General features: G+C 38.4%; 1 protein-coding gene across 1 annotated transcript in view; it reads right to left on the reverse strand.

Annotated features, from left to right (window-relative positions):
- Nucleotides 1-15,861, reverse strand: part of CUBN (cubilin) — a 259,861-nt gene that overhangs the window by 45,140 nt on the left and 198,860 nt on the right. The window contains exons 55-57 of the mRNA XM_034644347.1: nt 12,044-12,200; nt 9,726-9,879; nt 8,896-8,960 (exon numbers count right to left, since the gene is read on the reverse strand). Coding sequence (XP_034500238.1) covers nt 8,896-8,960; nt 9,726-9,879; nt 12,044-12,200 — 376 coding nt within the window. The remainder of the gene's footprint in view (nt 1-8,895; nt 8,961-9,725; nt 9,880-12,043; nt 12,201-15,861) is intronic.

A 15,861-nucleotide genomic window follows, 5' to 3' on the forward strand; every position in this document is an offset into this window, starting at 1 on the left:
GGGGGGCAGGGGTGTGCCGCTAGACATGTTCCTGTGCTCAGGACCAGCCCACACCTCCCCGTCCTCCCACCACCACAAAAATCACCCGGCCCAAAATGTCCACAGCACTGCTTTGGCAAAACCCTGCTTTCACTTAAAACTTACATACAGATAAGGGACTCCTATCATGGAGAGAGAATTAGAAATTCCTTCATGTTTACTGAACAACATTTTAAAATGTTCACACAAACAATGTTAGCTTAAGTTTAGTGACCGTTAAATATCATCATTCTTTTTGTTTTCTAATTATATATGTGCAGAAATATATACTCTGACCCATTCCAAAGAGAAATACAACAGATAAACAAAAAATTAAAAAGACTTATTATCACTGCACCTTATGCAGCCACTTTTACAGGTTAATTACACCGTGGAAACATTAACTGGGGTCATACTGCACATGATCTTTTGTAACTTAATTTTTTATTAACATAAAATAACATAACCATGTATTTTATGTGATTATTCTTTTAAAACATTGAATTAAATGCATATATAAAATTCTAACATATAGAGGCACCATATTAAGTTCAATTAATCACCTATTACTTGCTAACTCTATCTTTTCCATCTTATTTTGATAAAAAATACTGTTGAAACAAACATTCTTATACATAGATATTTGCTGAGGTTTCTCACTATTTCCATTAGGATATATTTTTAGAAGCTGAGTTACTGGTACTAAGGTAGGATTCTTTTTCAGGTTTATCAAATGGCCCTTTGGAAAGGTGTTATCAATTCACAGTGCCAGGATACTTGGGGTATCTGACATTTTCCCCAATTCTACATTTTCAGCCCCCTGGGAACAAACGTTGCCTCATTAACAATCACGCCCCATTCAGCCCTCCCTCTTTACAGTTCTCTCAGCCCTCGGCAACCACTAACCTACTTTCAATCTTTATGGATTTGTCCATTCTGGGCATCTCACATAAGAAGAATCGTATAATATCCAGTCTTTTGTGACTGGCGTGATGTTTCTGAGGTCCATCCATGTTGTAGCATGCATCAGTGCTTCCTTCCTTCTCAGGCTGAATAGTGATCCGCTGTGTGGCTAGACCACAGTTTGTTTATCCGTACAGCAGTTTACGGACATTTGGTTTGTTTCTACCTTTTGGCTCTTCCGAATACTGTTGCAGTGCTCATGTACAAGGTTTTGTGTGGATATATGCATTCAGTTCTCTTGGGTACGTAAGTAGGAGTGGAGTTGATGACTCATATGGTAACTCTATGGTTAACATTGTGAGGACCTATCTGACTATTTTCCAAAGAGACTGCACCATTTTACTGCCCCACCAGCACCACAGGAGGGTTCCAATTTTCCACTTCCTCACCAACACGTGTTATTGTCTGTCTGTCTTAATTTAGCTATCTTAGTGGGTATGAAGTGATGGCTCACTATGGTCTTAATTTGCATTTCCCTATGACTAATGATGCTAAGTATCTTTTCATGTGCTTATCGACCATTTGCATATCCTCTTTGAAGAAATGTCTGTTCAGATCTTTTGCCATTTTAAAATTAGGTTATACATTTTTTACTGTTGAGTTGTAAGAGTTCTTTTATATTCTAGACACTAGCATGGGCATACATTTCTATTTCTCTTGGGTAAATACCTACTAGTGGAATTGTTGGGTCAGAAATTATAATTCTATGGATGACCATAATCACAGTCACTGTTACTATTTTTTTATATAACCCCACTATCCTGAGCACTGTTGATGGATTGGTTGATTACTTCAAGATAGGATGTTGGATCCAATGTAGGCCAATCAGATGTGTTCAAACTGCAACTGAGTAAGAGGGAGTCAATACAAGAAGCCAGAGACGTTCAACTTGGAAAACATCAGCAGCTGTCCCCTGACATGTGAAGGAAACCAGGCTGTAGTAAGGGAAAATGAAGTTGTCATGCAGAAAGCAACAAAAAGATAAGGGGGAAGGAAAGAGAACATTCTGAAGGATTCTTGTTTCTGCTTTCACCTGTTCTGGAAGCCCATGACCCCTTCTTATTTTTAAACCTTCCATTGATGAGGTAAGATAACCCAGTATTCTTCTTAGAAACTCTGCTTTATATCAAAGCTAACCTAAAGATAATCTATCACTTTAACTGAAAGACTCTTGATGAATACATCTTCCTTTCTTACATAGCTAGACATTAAAAATTCCCTTCTGTTTTTTGGAGGTATTATCTTAGAGAAAATAGATCTTAGGAAGGCATTTGGCTCCTTAGCTAAGTTTCTATCCAACATAAATCTTAAGTATCAATTCAAGATATATTTGTGAAATTAATCTCAAAGATTTTCTTCATTTTGAAAATCCTGGAATAAAAAGGCTTCTAATTGGGCATAAATCTCCGAGTTACAAATGTGAAAGACTCAACTTCAACGACCATACCATATAAATAGAAGCAATATGTTGTTGGAAAAATAGGACAAAAAAAATACATTAAACTCAGGTTCGTAGTTTGAATTCTGCCAAATTATGTACCTTAATTATAACCTCTGAACTTGTCTTCTAGCCATCAAAAGTTTTACTGGCATTTTAAAAATTTAGAGTAGGTGAGTTTGAGAATGAAAAAATATTATGCGTTAGCTATAAACATATCTTTAGCTAATAACAATATATAAAATTGTAACAGCAAAATCAGAGAATGAAAGGAAAAATTGCTGATGCTAGATCAAAAGCTTGGTCCACTTTAATCAAATGGCTTGCTATGCTGATATCTGTTAAGTATTAGAGAGTGAGTTTTTAAGTTGTTGACCTAATGACATAGACTACCACAGTGGTGGTTGTCTTAGGACATTATGGAAAGGTTGTGAACCATAAAAGTAAAGCATGTCATATACTTGATCGTATTTCCAAAATATAATCCAGTTCTAGAAAGTTCATGAGATAGCAGTGGTATATCTATATCAACACAACCAAAACTTACTAAGTGTTTACAAAAGATCCATCTTCAACAATAAGGAAATAGGGCAGGAGAGAGGCAAAGGAAGTTGAGAGGGGATCTTTTTTTTGTAGGAGGCAAGAGAGTATCAAATCACTACACCAATCAAAATGCTCTGCTCATTAGCACAGCTTGACTCAATAAATTGCAAAAATTATGATATTTGGCAAGTTGGTTGATGGATTAAGGCATTCTTATACCCTTTCCAATAGTCATTTCTTTAAGGTAGGATGTCCTTCCAAATTTTATCCATAAAAAGTCAAATATTACATAATACCAGAATTTATAAAATTACCTGAAGCCTAAGAACATATGAAGGTTTAGCATAAACAAGGTAATACGCAAGAAAATGAGATATAACTATGTCAATAGGCATAAAGTAATTTACACATATACATCTTTTTCTCAAGCTCTATTTACCACGTCACTGCATTAGAGCAAAGAGATCAGCCTGATTCTTCAATGACAAGATATTTGGTGTCAAAGACCACAGTCATCAGAAAATAATGCTATTAAACCCTTTTCCATAATCATAGGGAGAACCTATTGAATACATGAATGATCAAAATATACACAAAACTCTCAAGTAGAATATAGTTAAAATGCAACTAGCATGATTGCCTTCTAGGGAGAAAAAGGAACTTAGTCAAGGTTTGGAAAAGTTCTTCAAGGACAGAGATAAATATTAAAGCTGAGTTTATGACAGAGAGGTAATAGTTATTAGACATACGAGAACCTGTCAAGAGGAGAAGTAACCTGAGATTGAATGATACATTTTCCTTGGACTAGAGCCCATGTCATGAGAAAAGGAACTCCAGTCATTCTTAATTCTACCTAAGTAATTTGATGTATATTTACTACTGAAATCTCTGAGGTATAAAACTATCCTCCAGGATTTGTTTTTATGATTATTTTCCATACTTCTAAAAAACTTTAAGAGATGTTTATTATTTGGAATGGGTAAGGCTCTATCCAGTGTATCGAAATATAATTTTTATCATATTCTTCTAGACTTTATTATAGAGCAATGTCCAATTCTGAATTCCATCATGATTCTAAGCACTTGGAGAGAACTGAAAGGAAACCAAGGATGAGTAACTCAGCAAATAATATAAACTTGTGAAATATAGGTCCAGAGGGCAATTTTTCTTTAGAGCCATAGATAGAGAGACAGAGATATCAAAGAGGACTAAGAGATAGGGGGAAATCATTTAGGCTGGAATATTTTAATATTGTAGATAAGATAAAATCTTTTCAGTAAAGCAGCAAAGAGCTCTAGGGGAAGGTACAGGAATTAGGGGGCAGCAATGCCTAATTAACAGTAGCTTGGAGACTGGATTGCTCAATGGAGGGATGACTGAGTGGGATGGAGAAGCATGTGCCATTGCAGAACCAAGCTTCACAGGGTATGCAGACCAAAGTCTTGTAACACAGGCAAACAAGGAATCCCACATAACTAAACTGTCTCCTCTAGTGCTTGGCCAATTTGAATAAATCATTAATAGGAACTATTTCAAAAGAAGTACTGCTTTCTAAGATAATAAATTGTGAAATGTGCCTACATTCTGATTTCTTTAGAAACAGTTAAATAAAGCAAGGAGAAGAAATGATAAGTAGCTGGGTAATGCCATTAAAAAAAAAATTTAAGATTATATGGTGGGGGGAAATGTGAACTAAGGCAACCGACAAAACCTAATTCTTAGTGGGGAAAAGGGCAAAAGGAAAAATCTAAAGCTAAATTTTCTTTGCTTTTCCATTTTAGCTTTATATTAGGTGTAACCTGTGAACCAGGACTTCTGAGTAAATTTTTACAAAATCAGGCAAATATTACAAAGGACTTCCCATCTGGCTGTTTTGTTAATCTAGCCCTATTTTTCCTGGGAGCTTCTGAGACCATCTCTAGAGGACAGTGAGTAAAAACATTTGTCGTTCTGTCTCTCTCCACTGTCTGTGCCAAGGTGCTACTCTACTATTCAATTCTTATCAAAAGATACTCTGGATCTGAGAGAAACTGACTTTAGAATTTGCCTAGACGTAGGATTTTGTAGTTAAGAATTTCTAAACTTTTCATTTTCACCAAGGTGAATCAATGTTATTACTGAATTTTAATGGCAGAAGAATCAAGATACAGAAGGCAATCACTTGCCATGGGATACCTCATCTGCTAAGTGCTTGATCTATAAAGTAAACAATAAAAATAAATGGCCTATACTCTTCCCAGCAACTTCAAGGCATCTATTTGAGCACATGAATAACAAAAACACAAAAATACACTTTTCGACTGTCCAGTATTTGGGAAAATTAAATAAGTCTTTCTTTAACCTCTGATTTCAAAATAAGGACAAACACTGACAGTTTCTCTCTTATGCTTTGTATTTAGCTTTTGTCTGTTTCTGGTATTTCATTTTTGACCAAAAGAAGCATTTTAAATTTGTCAATTCTCTATTCTATTAAAGAAATTTTGAAGCCACTTTTAAGAATACCAAAAGTCATTTCAATCTTAAGATGACATTCAGAAAGAAGCCAAAAAAATTGCCTTGTAAATGCTCAAATGGAAATTTCTTCCATGACTTTTAATTGATTTCATGGGAATTTTTATACTTCGTTAGTGATTATGTAGAAAAGATGAGAAGATGTAGAAAAGATGAGAAGTCAGTCATTCATACAATGGCTAGTATTGGAATAATAATGATGAGAAGCTTTGGCCAACATAAAATATCATAACATACTTTCGGAGCAACTTACTTTAATGGAATGTAGGTCACTGAACCTTTGTAACCTCCCCATGGTGAAATCACCAGCGTGCAGTTGAATAATCAGTATGGTAGCCTGACTAGTAAAACCTTTCCTAAGCAGTTGTCAGTGTTAGGGGAGACACAACATATGAATAAGTGTATGTCCCCATTGTATTCTGCAGTCTGGGATAGCCCATCTTTTTCTTTCCAGATCTAACTTTCATGTTAATGGCCCATCAAAAGAACAGATCTAGAACCCTTATCTCTGCCGAGGTCAACATTGGCCCTGTTGGCATGCTGGGCTCAATGCTTAGACATGTGGGCAAAGTCTTTTAGAAATAGTTCCTATGGCCTAGAGTAGCTAGAAAGGCCAAGGCTCCTGCAAAACACCTAGTTTTTCTTAGGGGCAATTTTATTACAATATTACAATATTCTGAACATGAATTCCTTAAGCTCACTTATTACAATATTCTGAACATGAATTCCTTAAGCTCACTTTAGAAGGGGTATAGAAGGTTATTTTTACCATAGGTAATAAATCTCTAACTTGTTAATGATATTCAGTGAATGTCAGCATTGGTCTGATTAGTGATAAGAACATAATTATAAGATAAGTTTGATTAATGTTGTCTTTTTTGAGAATTATCATAATCCAATTAATCTATAACCAGAAATTGCTCACTTAAACATACTGAGTACCTGTAACACTGGAAATGTCACAAGACATTATCAGAAGGCTATCAACTTATTAAAAAAAAAAAAGCAACTCTTCATTTGAGTAAGGGTTAGCCAATAACTTAATCTGGAAAAACCAAGCACCTGTTGGCATGCAACATATACGTAAGGGTGTGTCTGGAGATCCTGACTGGTGGCAGCAAAAATAACACAACAGTGGGCACTCTGATGAATGACAATTCACAAAATAGGCGTCTATAAGCATGATTTGACTTTTATAACTACTATTTCATATTTTAAAAAATTAAAGTGATTGTGAGAGACAAAGTTTAATTTGCACAAAGTCATGTGACTAGTCCATGGCTGACCTGGCCTTGAGACCCATCCTAAAATGCTGCACTCTCTCCCACCACTCCCCATACCCAGTGTTCCAGAGTACGCTTGCCCCTTAATTCCACCTGGTCAACTGAACTCAGGAGCTACTGTTTGGGGTCAGTATAGGTTCCTTTGTAATAATACATACACCATTGATATTGGCAGTGTTTATTGTGGCTATGTTATATGGTATATTTACTAACGTCTCCTTTTTTAGTCTAAATGATATTGGCATATGACATTCTTGTATTTATGTAATTTAATGAGAACAAATGTACAATCCAAGCCACATGCTTTCTTCCTGTTATTAAGATAACTTTTCCCTGATTAAGAAGATAATAGAAGAGGTATAAAGAAAATACATATCACCTATAAATCTAGGTACAGTGGTAACAGTTCCTAAAGTACTGCTTAATAGCCTTATGCATATGCTATTCTTAAATACAACATTGGGTCATTTTAGATTAACTGTTTTACCTTCCCCTAAAACTTTATATATTGCGAATGTATTTTTGTATTACTGGACTTTTGTGCTAGCAAAAGCTGAAAAGATATATTTCACTTCATATTTCATTCTTACAGTGACATACATCAACTCATGCTTGGCATTCTAGCAAACATATGTGCCAAAATTTACAACTTGTAGAGATGTAGGAAAAGGAGGTCATAGAGAAAGGATAATGTGAGAGAGGCTTTGTATAATTTATCAATGTATGAGTACTGACATGTCATTCTTATTTTCATGAAACATAAATTTCCTGAATGCTGAACACTGTAGGCCATCTTCCTAACTGTAACTTTTCACTGGAAGGGAGACCAACCCAAACAGAAAGAAATTTTGATTATGCAGAGGTAGTTTGACGAATTTACAGACTAAGTGTAATTTGGAAATGGAAAGTTAATTTGTAAAAAATATTAATATGACTGAATGGTTAAAAATACCCATCTTTTGGGGCGCCTGGGTGGCAGAGGCGGTTAGGCGTCTGCCTTTGGCTCAGGGCGTGATCCCGGCATTATGGGATAGAGCCCCACATCAGGCTCCTCCGCTAGGAGCCTGCTTCTTCNGGTTAGGCGTCTGCCTTTGGCTCAGGGCGTGATCCCGGCATTATGGGATAGAGCCCCACATCAGGCTCCTCTGCTAGGAGCCTGCTTCTTCCTCTCCCACTCCCCCTGCTTGTGTTCCCTCTCTCGCTGGCTGTCTCAATCTCTGTCAAATAAATAAATAAAATCTTTAAAAAAAAAATACCCATCTTCTTAAAGAGATCTTTTTTTTAAACTGTGTCCCAGCAGCTACAAAACATCAAGCTGTGTCTACTGTGGTCAGAGCCAGCCCAAATAAACAGGCTTACTGTCCCCTTTGCCAACAGCTCATTTCCTGGAACTGCAGGATGAACCCAAAGGGGCTCTTGTGGTTAGGGAGTTCACAATCCCTATGGGATCGTTGAAGATCAAAGACAGAAAGGAGATAAAAGGGATCCCATGGTAATATTGAATCAAACTAGAGTGCAAACATTTATTAATTATATTCATTTATTCACTCTTTCAACATTTATTTGAGCACCTACTTTGACTCAGTAAGATCGTTTCTCTTGCTAGTTAGTGTTTGGTGTGTACATGCATGTGGGTGTGTGTATGCACAAAGCACAAATGAATGCATTAAAAACAATTATTAACATGTAATACTTTCCAGACTTTTTTTAATCTAAGCAATTTACGTGATGCTTGTGTTCTTAAAGCTCTTACGTTACTTCCTCATTTCTGTATGGAATGTATAGAATGGTACATGTGTTCTTAAAACATTGGATGGAGGGGCGCCTGGGTGGCACAGCGGTTAAGCGTCTGCCTTCAGCTCAGGGCGTGATCCTGGCGTTCTGGGATCGAGCCCCACATCAGGCTCTTCCGCTATGAGCCTGCTTCTTCCTCTCCCACTCCCCCTGCTTGTGTTCCCTCTCTCGCTGGCTGTCTCAATCTCTGTCAAATAAATAAATAAAATCTTTAAAAAAAAAATACCCATCTTCTTAAAGAGATCTTTTTTTTAAACTGTGTCCCAGCAGCTACAAAACATCAAGCTGTGTCTACTGTGGTCAGAGCCAGCCCAAATAAACAGGCTTACTGTCCCCTTTGCCAACAGCTCATTTCCTGGAACTGCAGGATGAACCCAAAGGGGCTCTTGTGGTTAGGGAGTTCACAATCCCTATGGGATCGTTGAAGATCAAAGACAGAAAGGAGATAAAAGGGATCCCATGGTAATATTGAATCAAACTAGAGTGCAAACATTTATTAATTATATTCATTTATTCACTCTTTCAACATTTATTTGAGCACCTACTTTGACTCAGTAAGATCGTTTCTCTTGCTAGTTAGTGTTTGTTGTGTACATGCATGTGGGTGTGTGTATGCACAAAGCACAAATGAATGCATTAAAAACAATTATTAACATGTAATACTTTCCAGACTTTTTTTAATCTAAGCAATTTACATGATGCTTGTGTTCTTAAAGCTCTTAGGTTACTTCCTCATTTCTGTATGGAATGTATAGAATGGTACATGTGTTCTTAAAACATTGGATGGAACCACGAGAGACTATGGATGGAATTTTAATCAAGCTTACATAAAAAATACTCTGACATTTTAAATATCTCCTTCAAATGGTGATTTTATACTACCCCTGCCTCATTTATCACTCATCCATTTATTAAGAATCAAATGCAGGGGCGCCAAGATGGCACAGTCCATTGAGCATCCATCCAACTCTTGATTTCAGCTCGGGTCATGATCTTGGGGTCATGAGATTGAGCCCCATATCAGGATATGTGCTCAGTGCACAGTCTGTTTGAGATTCTCTCTAGCCCCTCCCTCTGCCCTTCCTACTCATGCTCTCTCTCTCTCTTGCTCTCTCTAAAACAAATAAACAGATCTTTAAAAAAAAGAATCAATTATAATTTAGATATGAATAAACTTACCTTCCAAATGGAAAGACTCAAAAGTCAGGAGGACCAGGGAAAAAGGATCAGCCTCTATCACGTAGGTGCAATTCATGTTGTTGTCATATTGCTTTGGGTAGTTTGGAGAAAGGATGTAACCTGAAGGGTTTGTGAAATTACCTCCACATCCTACGTGGGAAGAAAAGGCATTATCAGAACAACTGTTCTCACGTCTAGTATCTTCTTATCAGTGAGGGAAAGACTCAAGTTCTCTAGAGACATATTCTCCGAGATACTCCAAATGGAAGAAACAATAACTGAGGGGATGGAGCTCTGATTTTAAAATAAATATACACGCAAAATGAGAACATTCTATATGTTTTAGAATATGCTGCAGAGTTTTGGGCTAAGTAGTAGAAATTTTACCACGAATTCATTGCCAATCACTTAATTTGAAGATAATATGGAAAGGAAAACTGAGTGAAGACTGAATATGGTTCATGTAGGTAAAGAGATAAAACAGATGAAGTGATTTGTTTCTGATGAGTATCACTTAATGGGTTTTGGTTTCTGGTTTTAAGTAGGCTCCCTGCCCAATGTGGGGCCCAAACTCATGACCCAAAGATCAAGAGTTGCATGCTGTACTGACCTTGAGCCAGCCAGGCACCTGCCACTTAATGACTTTAAAATACCTTATAATAATATTAGAGAACTAGGTATGTTCATTACTATTGTAATCTGTCCATAAAAACAGTAACTGCTCTAAAAAATGTTGAATTTACTAATGCCAACTCTTATCAAATTCTCACGTGAATGATTCCCTGGTGTCAGAAATACAGAATCATCCTCTTACTGATGTGGAGAACAAAGGCAAAAGAAATGTAGAAAAAAATGAAACTTCCTTCCAACTTGCAGCCCACTGACAAGTATTTGAGACAGAGTGACCTTCCTCCAGGAGCTCAGCGGCCTCAATGTTAATACTTTGCTAGAGGCAAAAGGCAACCTTAGCTTGACATTAGCTGGCCCTCCTGGGACCCTGTAAATCTGCTTTAATATATGAAAATCCATTTGGAAACATCCTTCATCTCTCCCCATCCCCCAAGATATATGTTAGCAATCATCCTCCAAGCATATGGCCCACTGATATAGACATCTGAAGGGTCTCATGACTAAGGTTTTACTAGATAGTAGTAAATGGCCCCTCAAGATCCTGGAAACCTTGCTTCCAAATTCCTTAGAGACTTCTGCTATGCCTAACTCCCTCCCAACTTGAAATGACATCATCGGTCACTCCTTACAACCTCAGTGCAGCTCTTTTCTGCCCATAGGTCCTATTCCCATGCTTTAATAGAACCACCTTTTTCCACCAAAGACATCTCAAGAATTCTTTCTTGACCATTAGCTCCCAAACCCCAACATTTCACATTATTACCACTAAAATGACATTTGTTTTCATAAAACCACTAACTAGTTAATACACATTGCTGCCTGACCTATCACAGAGGAAAATACCAATATCCTTCTAAACTGATACCAGAACATGCAGTTATGAACACATACACACACACAGGAACCAAGTGAGGGAGGACCTGACATTAGGCCTGGGCTGGCCTTTCCTTCCTCCCTTTCCACCACCCTGTCCTTCATTGAAGTCTGAAACACCTAATCACTGCATCACTCACTCTAATTCCTTTCATTAGACTTTTTCCTAAACAGCAGTTTGCAAACAAGTGGCTACTCGACTGAACGCAGCCAACAGGCATCCATCATTGCTTCTCAGATGGGAAACTCACTATATTCCCCACTAATCTAGTCTGTGAGCAGTAACTGGAGAAGGAAGAGAAAATCCTGGAGAAAGTTGTTTCCAAAGTTTACTAACTTTGAGAATCGTCTGGGTGAGCGCAGACACATGGAAGTCCCCACGCATGGGAACTGTGGGCTCAGGTGGGTGGAGTGAGGCCTGACAAGCAATCGGTGGGTTCTGAAAGCCCCAGTGATTTTGATGCAGGAGGCCAAGGTGCTGCCCACCGGGCACGCTGATCGCCTACTAATTACCGGCCTCTTGGGCTTCTGCCTAATTCTTGCCCACTCCGGGTTTTAGGCTTAGATTTAGTGTCTGCCGTGGCACGTGGGCCTTCTACGTCATCTCTCAATTGACCTCCCATTGAATTCGTTTCCACTCTCGCTGCTTTTTGAAGGAAGGGTGTACTCTCGGGATCAGGTGACTGGCCCACCCTCTCCCCCGGAACCCCTGGTTCCAGTCAGCCCCGGTGCAGCACCCCTTCGTCTGAAAGCCTGCCTGTGGCAGCCTCACCCTCTCAAGGACCTCGCTTTGGTTTTGGGGGCTACTTACGGCTCACAAACGATGCAGAGAAGCCCTGAGCAGGGGTTTCCTGAGACTGGAACACGGCTGTGAACGCGTTTCTTGGTGTGAGGATGGAAGCGGGAGCCACATTCCCACAGCTCGTGGCTAACAGGGTTTTGTCGACTTCCTCAGTTCCTGCCCACACCTAGCAGAGCCATAAACATGACTTAATGCTTGAGGTTTTCCCCTGTCCACGGTTTAATGTGCTTAGGCTGGAAAATAATGGAACTCGGGTGTATATAGACCTAAACACAATAGTAAATAAAACGCATGCAAATCGGTAATATTTTCTTTTGAGAATAATGTTTTTAAGCGGCTTTTTAACAGCATCTCCCATTCTTGACACTTCCAAGGAGACTGTGTTTATTTTTGTGTCGCTAGGCAGTGATTTCCAAGAAAAATCAACTACCACTCGTCTTCCTCTTACTTTCTCCTACTTGGCCTGATCTAGCTAAGATTACTAGGTGTCATGGGAGGCAGAGCAGCAATGTGTGCTACTGTGAGGCTCACCTTTTGTCCCAGGTGGATGGCACACTGTGGGTTATAAGTGGACAACATTTACCAAGAAGAAGCCCATGGAAATCCATTTATTTGTAAAGCATGAGGAAAATGGACATGAATTCCAAGTAGACATTTAATTAGCATGAATTGGAATATATCACAGAAGACTTCCTGGCAGTGCTCATTTCGAAGAAAGGATGAGATTCAGCCACGATGTGCTATGTACTAAAAACCGGTTAGCAACTCCCAAGTTGGACTTAGGCTGTCATTTAATCGGGCTGGCCACTGTAGAAGAGATACCTCATATACCTTTGCTGAGGAATAAACTGTGAGCATTAGAATTCCACATCAAGCCCGTCCTAACCAGCCTAACCAGAGAGAAAAATCTGACTCACAGAATCACACATTTAAATGCACAGTTCCAACTAGGAAAGGAGCAGTACTGGAGCTACTGAGAGTACATTAACAGGGGGCTTTTCCTGGTCTGGGGAGGGTGTGCCTGCCTGCGGAAGTCCCTGTGGCAGGAAGGGGCGGGGCTACGGCAAGGGACAGAGTGGAAAATGAGTCAGTTGCGAGGGAGGTTGCAAAGTCCCTGCTAGCCTCTCCAGCCTCGGGACTTGTTAGAGATCTGACCACTGTCCTAAAATGGCCACCGGAAAACTTAGGGCTCTAGGATACTTGGTTTTTGGAAATCATTACAACCTGGAAAATAGGAGGAAAAGAGAGGATAGGATGCTGGGAGATCAGCCAGGACAATTCTGCAGTCGTTCAGGAGCGAGATCATGGCATCTAAAATGTGGAGTCCCTCAAGGAAAATACTGGTAGTAGGTAATACATACCCATTACTGGGGAACAGAGACCAGGTTTAACCAGGGAAGATCCACCTAGTTGAGTGAATCTCAACCAGGAATGTCTGGAGGCATTTTTGATGGCAATATTTGGTGTGGGGGGTGGCCTGGAGTGGGTAGGGGCCAGGAAACTCAAAACATCCTATAATGCACAGGACAAGCCTGATCCCCACCCCCAACTAAGAATTATCTAGCCCAAGAAGATTAAATGGGTTTGGACCAGTCTTACTTGACTATTCAATATTTTCTTCACATCAAATTCTATGAAATTACTCATTTGAACATATTACTTTCAAGAATATTCTTCAAAGAAAGCAATAAAATAACAAGCCATTAAAAACATTTTTGCAGGCAGATCAGTCCATAGGAAGGAATGTGAAATGGCACTGATTCATAGAGCTGATTTACTATTTCTCAGTTCTTTAAAGCCGTATCATTTCCAATGATTTTCAAGCACTGGATATCCAGCCATTAGTTATATTACTGAAGTCAAATGATGTTTGTCATTTATTAGATATAGAAGGGGTCTGTCATGGGAGCTACTAAGAACAAAGGCACAGATATTCTGCCAAATACCTAAAATCAAAAAAGTCTCAGGAAAGAAACACACACTTCCAAATTTCTGTAATATCCCCTTTAAGTTGCCCCACCACCACCACCTCCTTAACTATCCAGGAAAATAGTTTACAGAAATTTTCTATTCAGATTTTTAAGAATTATACATATGCCTTACTGGGAGATAGATATCTGCATACACTGTTTTTACAACATTACTGAAAAGGCAAAGTGACAGCTAAAACTTTTAATAAAGAATCTCAAGTGTTTTAATTAAGGACTTCAAGAATGATCAAGCGCTTATACTTTCCTGAAGTCATTAATTATGGATCTGACATCCTACCTTTGGGTCGAGGAACATAAGTGTTGTAATGATAATAATGGTAAAGAGTTAGTCAATAGTCACTGCTGCCTTGTCAGTCAAGAGCTCTTTTCATTGCCTATATAACCCACGACTCACCAAAACCATATTGGACCTACAGAATGTCATGAAGTTGTCATTAAGTCAAAAACTTTCTGACTTATCTTAAAGTTTTGCATAATTCAGCCTGTACATGATATTTTACCATTCAACTTTTTAAAAAACTATTGCTTACTAAGATACCTATGATTCACATGCAGTTATCAGGTAGAGAAATCCCTTGTACATGTTCCCCAGTGTCCCCCAACATTGCCATCTTGCAAAATTATAGTATAATAACATAAGCAGGATGTTGGCATTGATGCAGTCCACAGATTGTACTTAATTTCTCAGTTTTACTTGTACTCGTGCGTGTGAGTGTGTGTGTGCACGTGTGTGTGTACTTAGTTATGTACCACCAAGTTCAAGATGATGAAGAGGCCCAACACCATAAGGGTCCCTAGAGTTGCCCTTTTAAAATCATAAACAATTCACCCCACACCCCCATCTTTCTAACCTATGGCTGTCCTCCATTTCTAACTATTGTGATTTCAAAAATGTTATGTAAATGGAACAAGAGACTATGTAGCCTTTGGGTATTGGCTGTTTTCCCTTGGCGTGACTCCCTGGCGATTTATCCAAATGGTTGTTCTCTCAATGGTTGGTTTGTTTTTACTGAGGATTTGCATTCCCTGGTAGGTATGTGCTAGTTAGTTTAACCATTCACCTATTGAAGGACATGTGCACTGAATTCAATTTTGGGCTATTAACAAATAAAGCTGCTATCAACATTTGTATATGGATTTTTATGCCAACATAATTTTCATTACTCTGGGATAAATGTCTAAGAGGGCAATTGCTGGATCTTATGGCAAGTGCATATTTGGTTTTATAAGAAACTGCTGAACCATTTTCAGAGTGGCTGTACCATTTTACATTCCCACTAGCAATGAGTAAGTGATACAGCTTCTCCGCCACCTTGCCAGGATTTGATCTTGTCACTATTCTTTATTTTAGGCATTCTGATAGCTGTGTAGCGATCCCTGATTGTGGTTTTAATTCTCAGTTTTCGCAATGGCTAGTGATGTTGAACATCTTTCCATTGTCTATTTACCATCCACATATCCTTTTTGGTGAAATATCTGTTCAAATCTTTTCCCCATATTCTAGTTGGATTCTTTGTATTTTTACTGTTGGGTTTGACTGCTCTGTATATATTCGTGATCGTAGCCTATTGTCAGACAGGTGAGGTGGCTTGTACATCTTTTCTCCCAGTCTGTGGCTTGTCTTTCCATCCTCTTCACACAGGCTTTCACAAATCAAAGGATTTTTAATTTTGATGAAGTAAGATTAATCAATTTTCCTTTTATGGATTATTCTTTAGATGTGTAATCTAAGAAATGTTCACCTATCTCTAGGTTTTGACAACTTTGGGCTATTTTTTTTCCCTAAAAGCCTATAGTTGCATATCTTACATTTTATTTATTTATTTATTTAATTTT

The sequence above is a fragment of the Ailuropoda melanoleuca genome, chromosome 15, assembly GCF_002007445.2.
Source record: "Ailuropoda melanoleuca isolate Jingjing chromosome 15, ASM200744v2, whole genome shotgun sequence".
NCBI classification, from domain to species: Eukaryota; Metazoa; Chordata; class Mammalia; order Carnivora; family Ursidae; genus Ailuropoda; species Ailuropoda melanoleuca.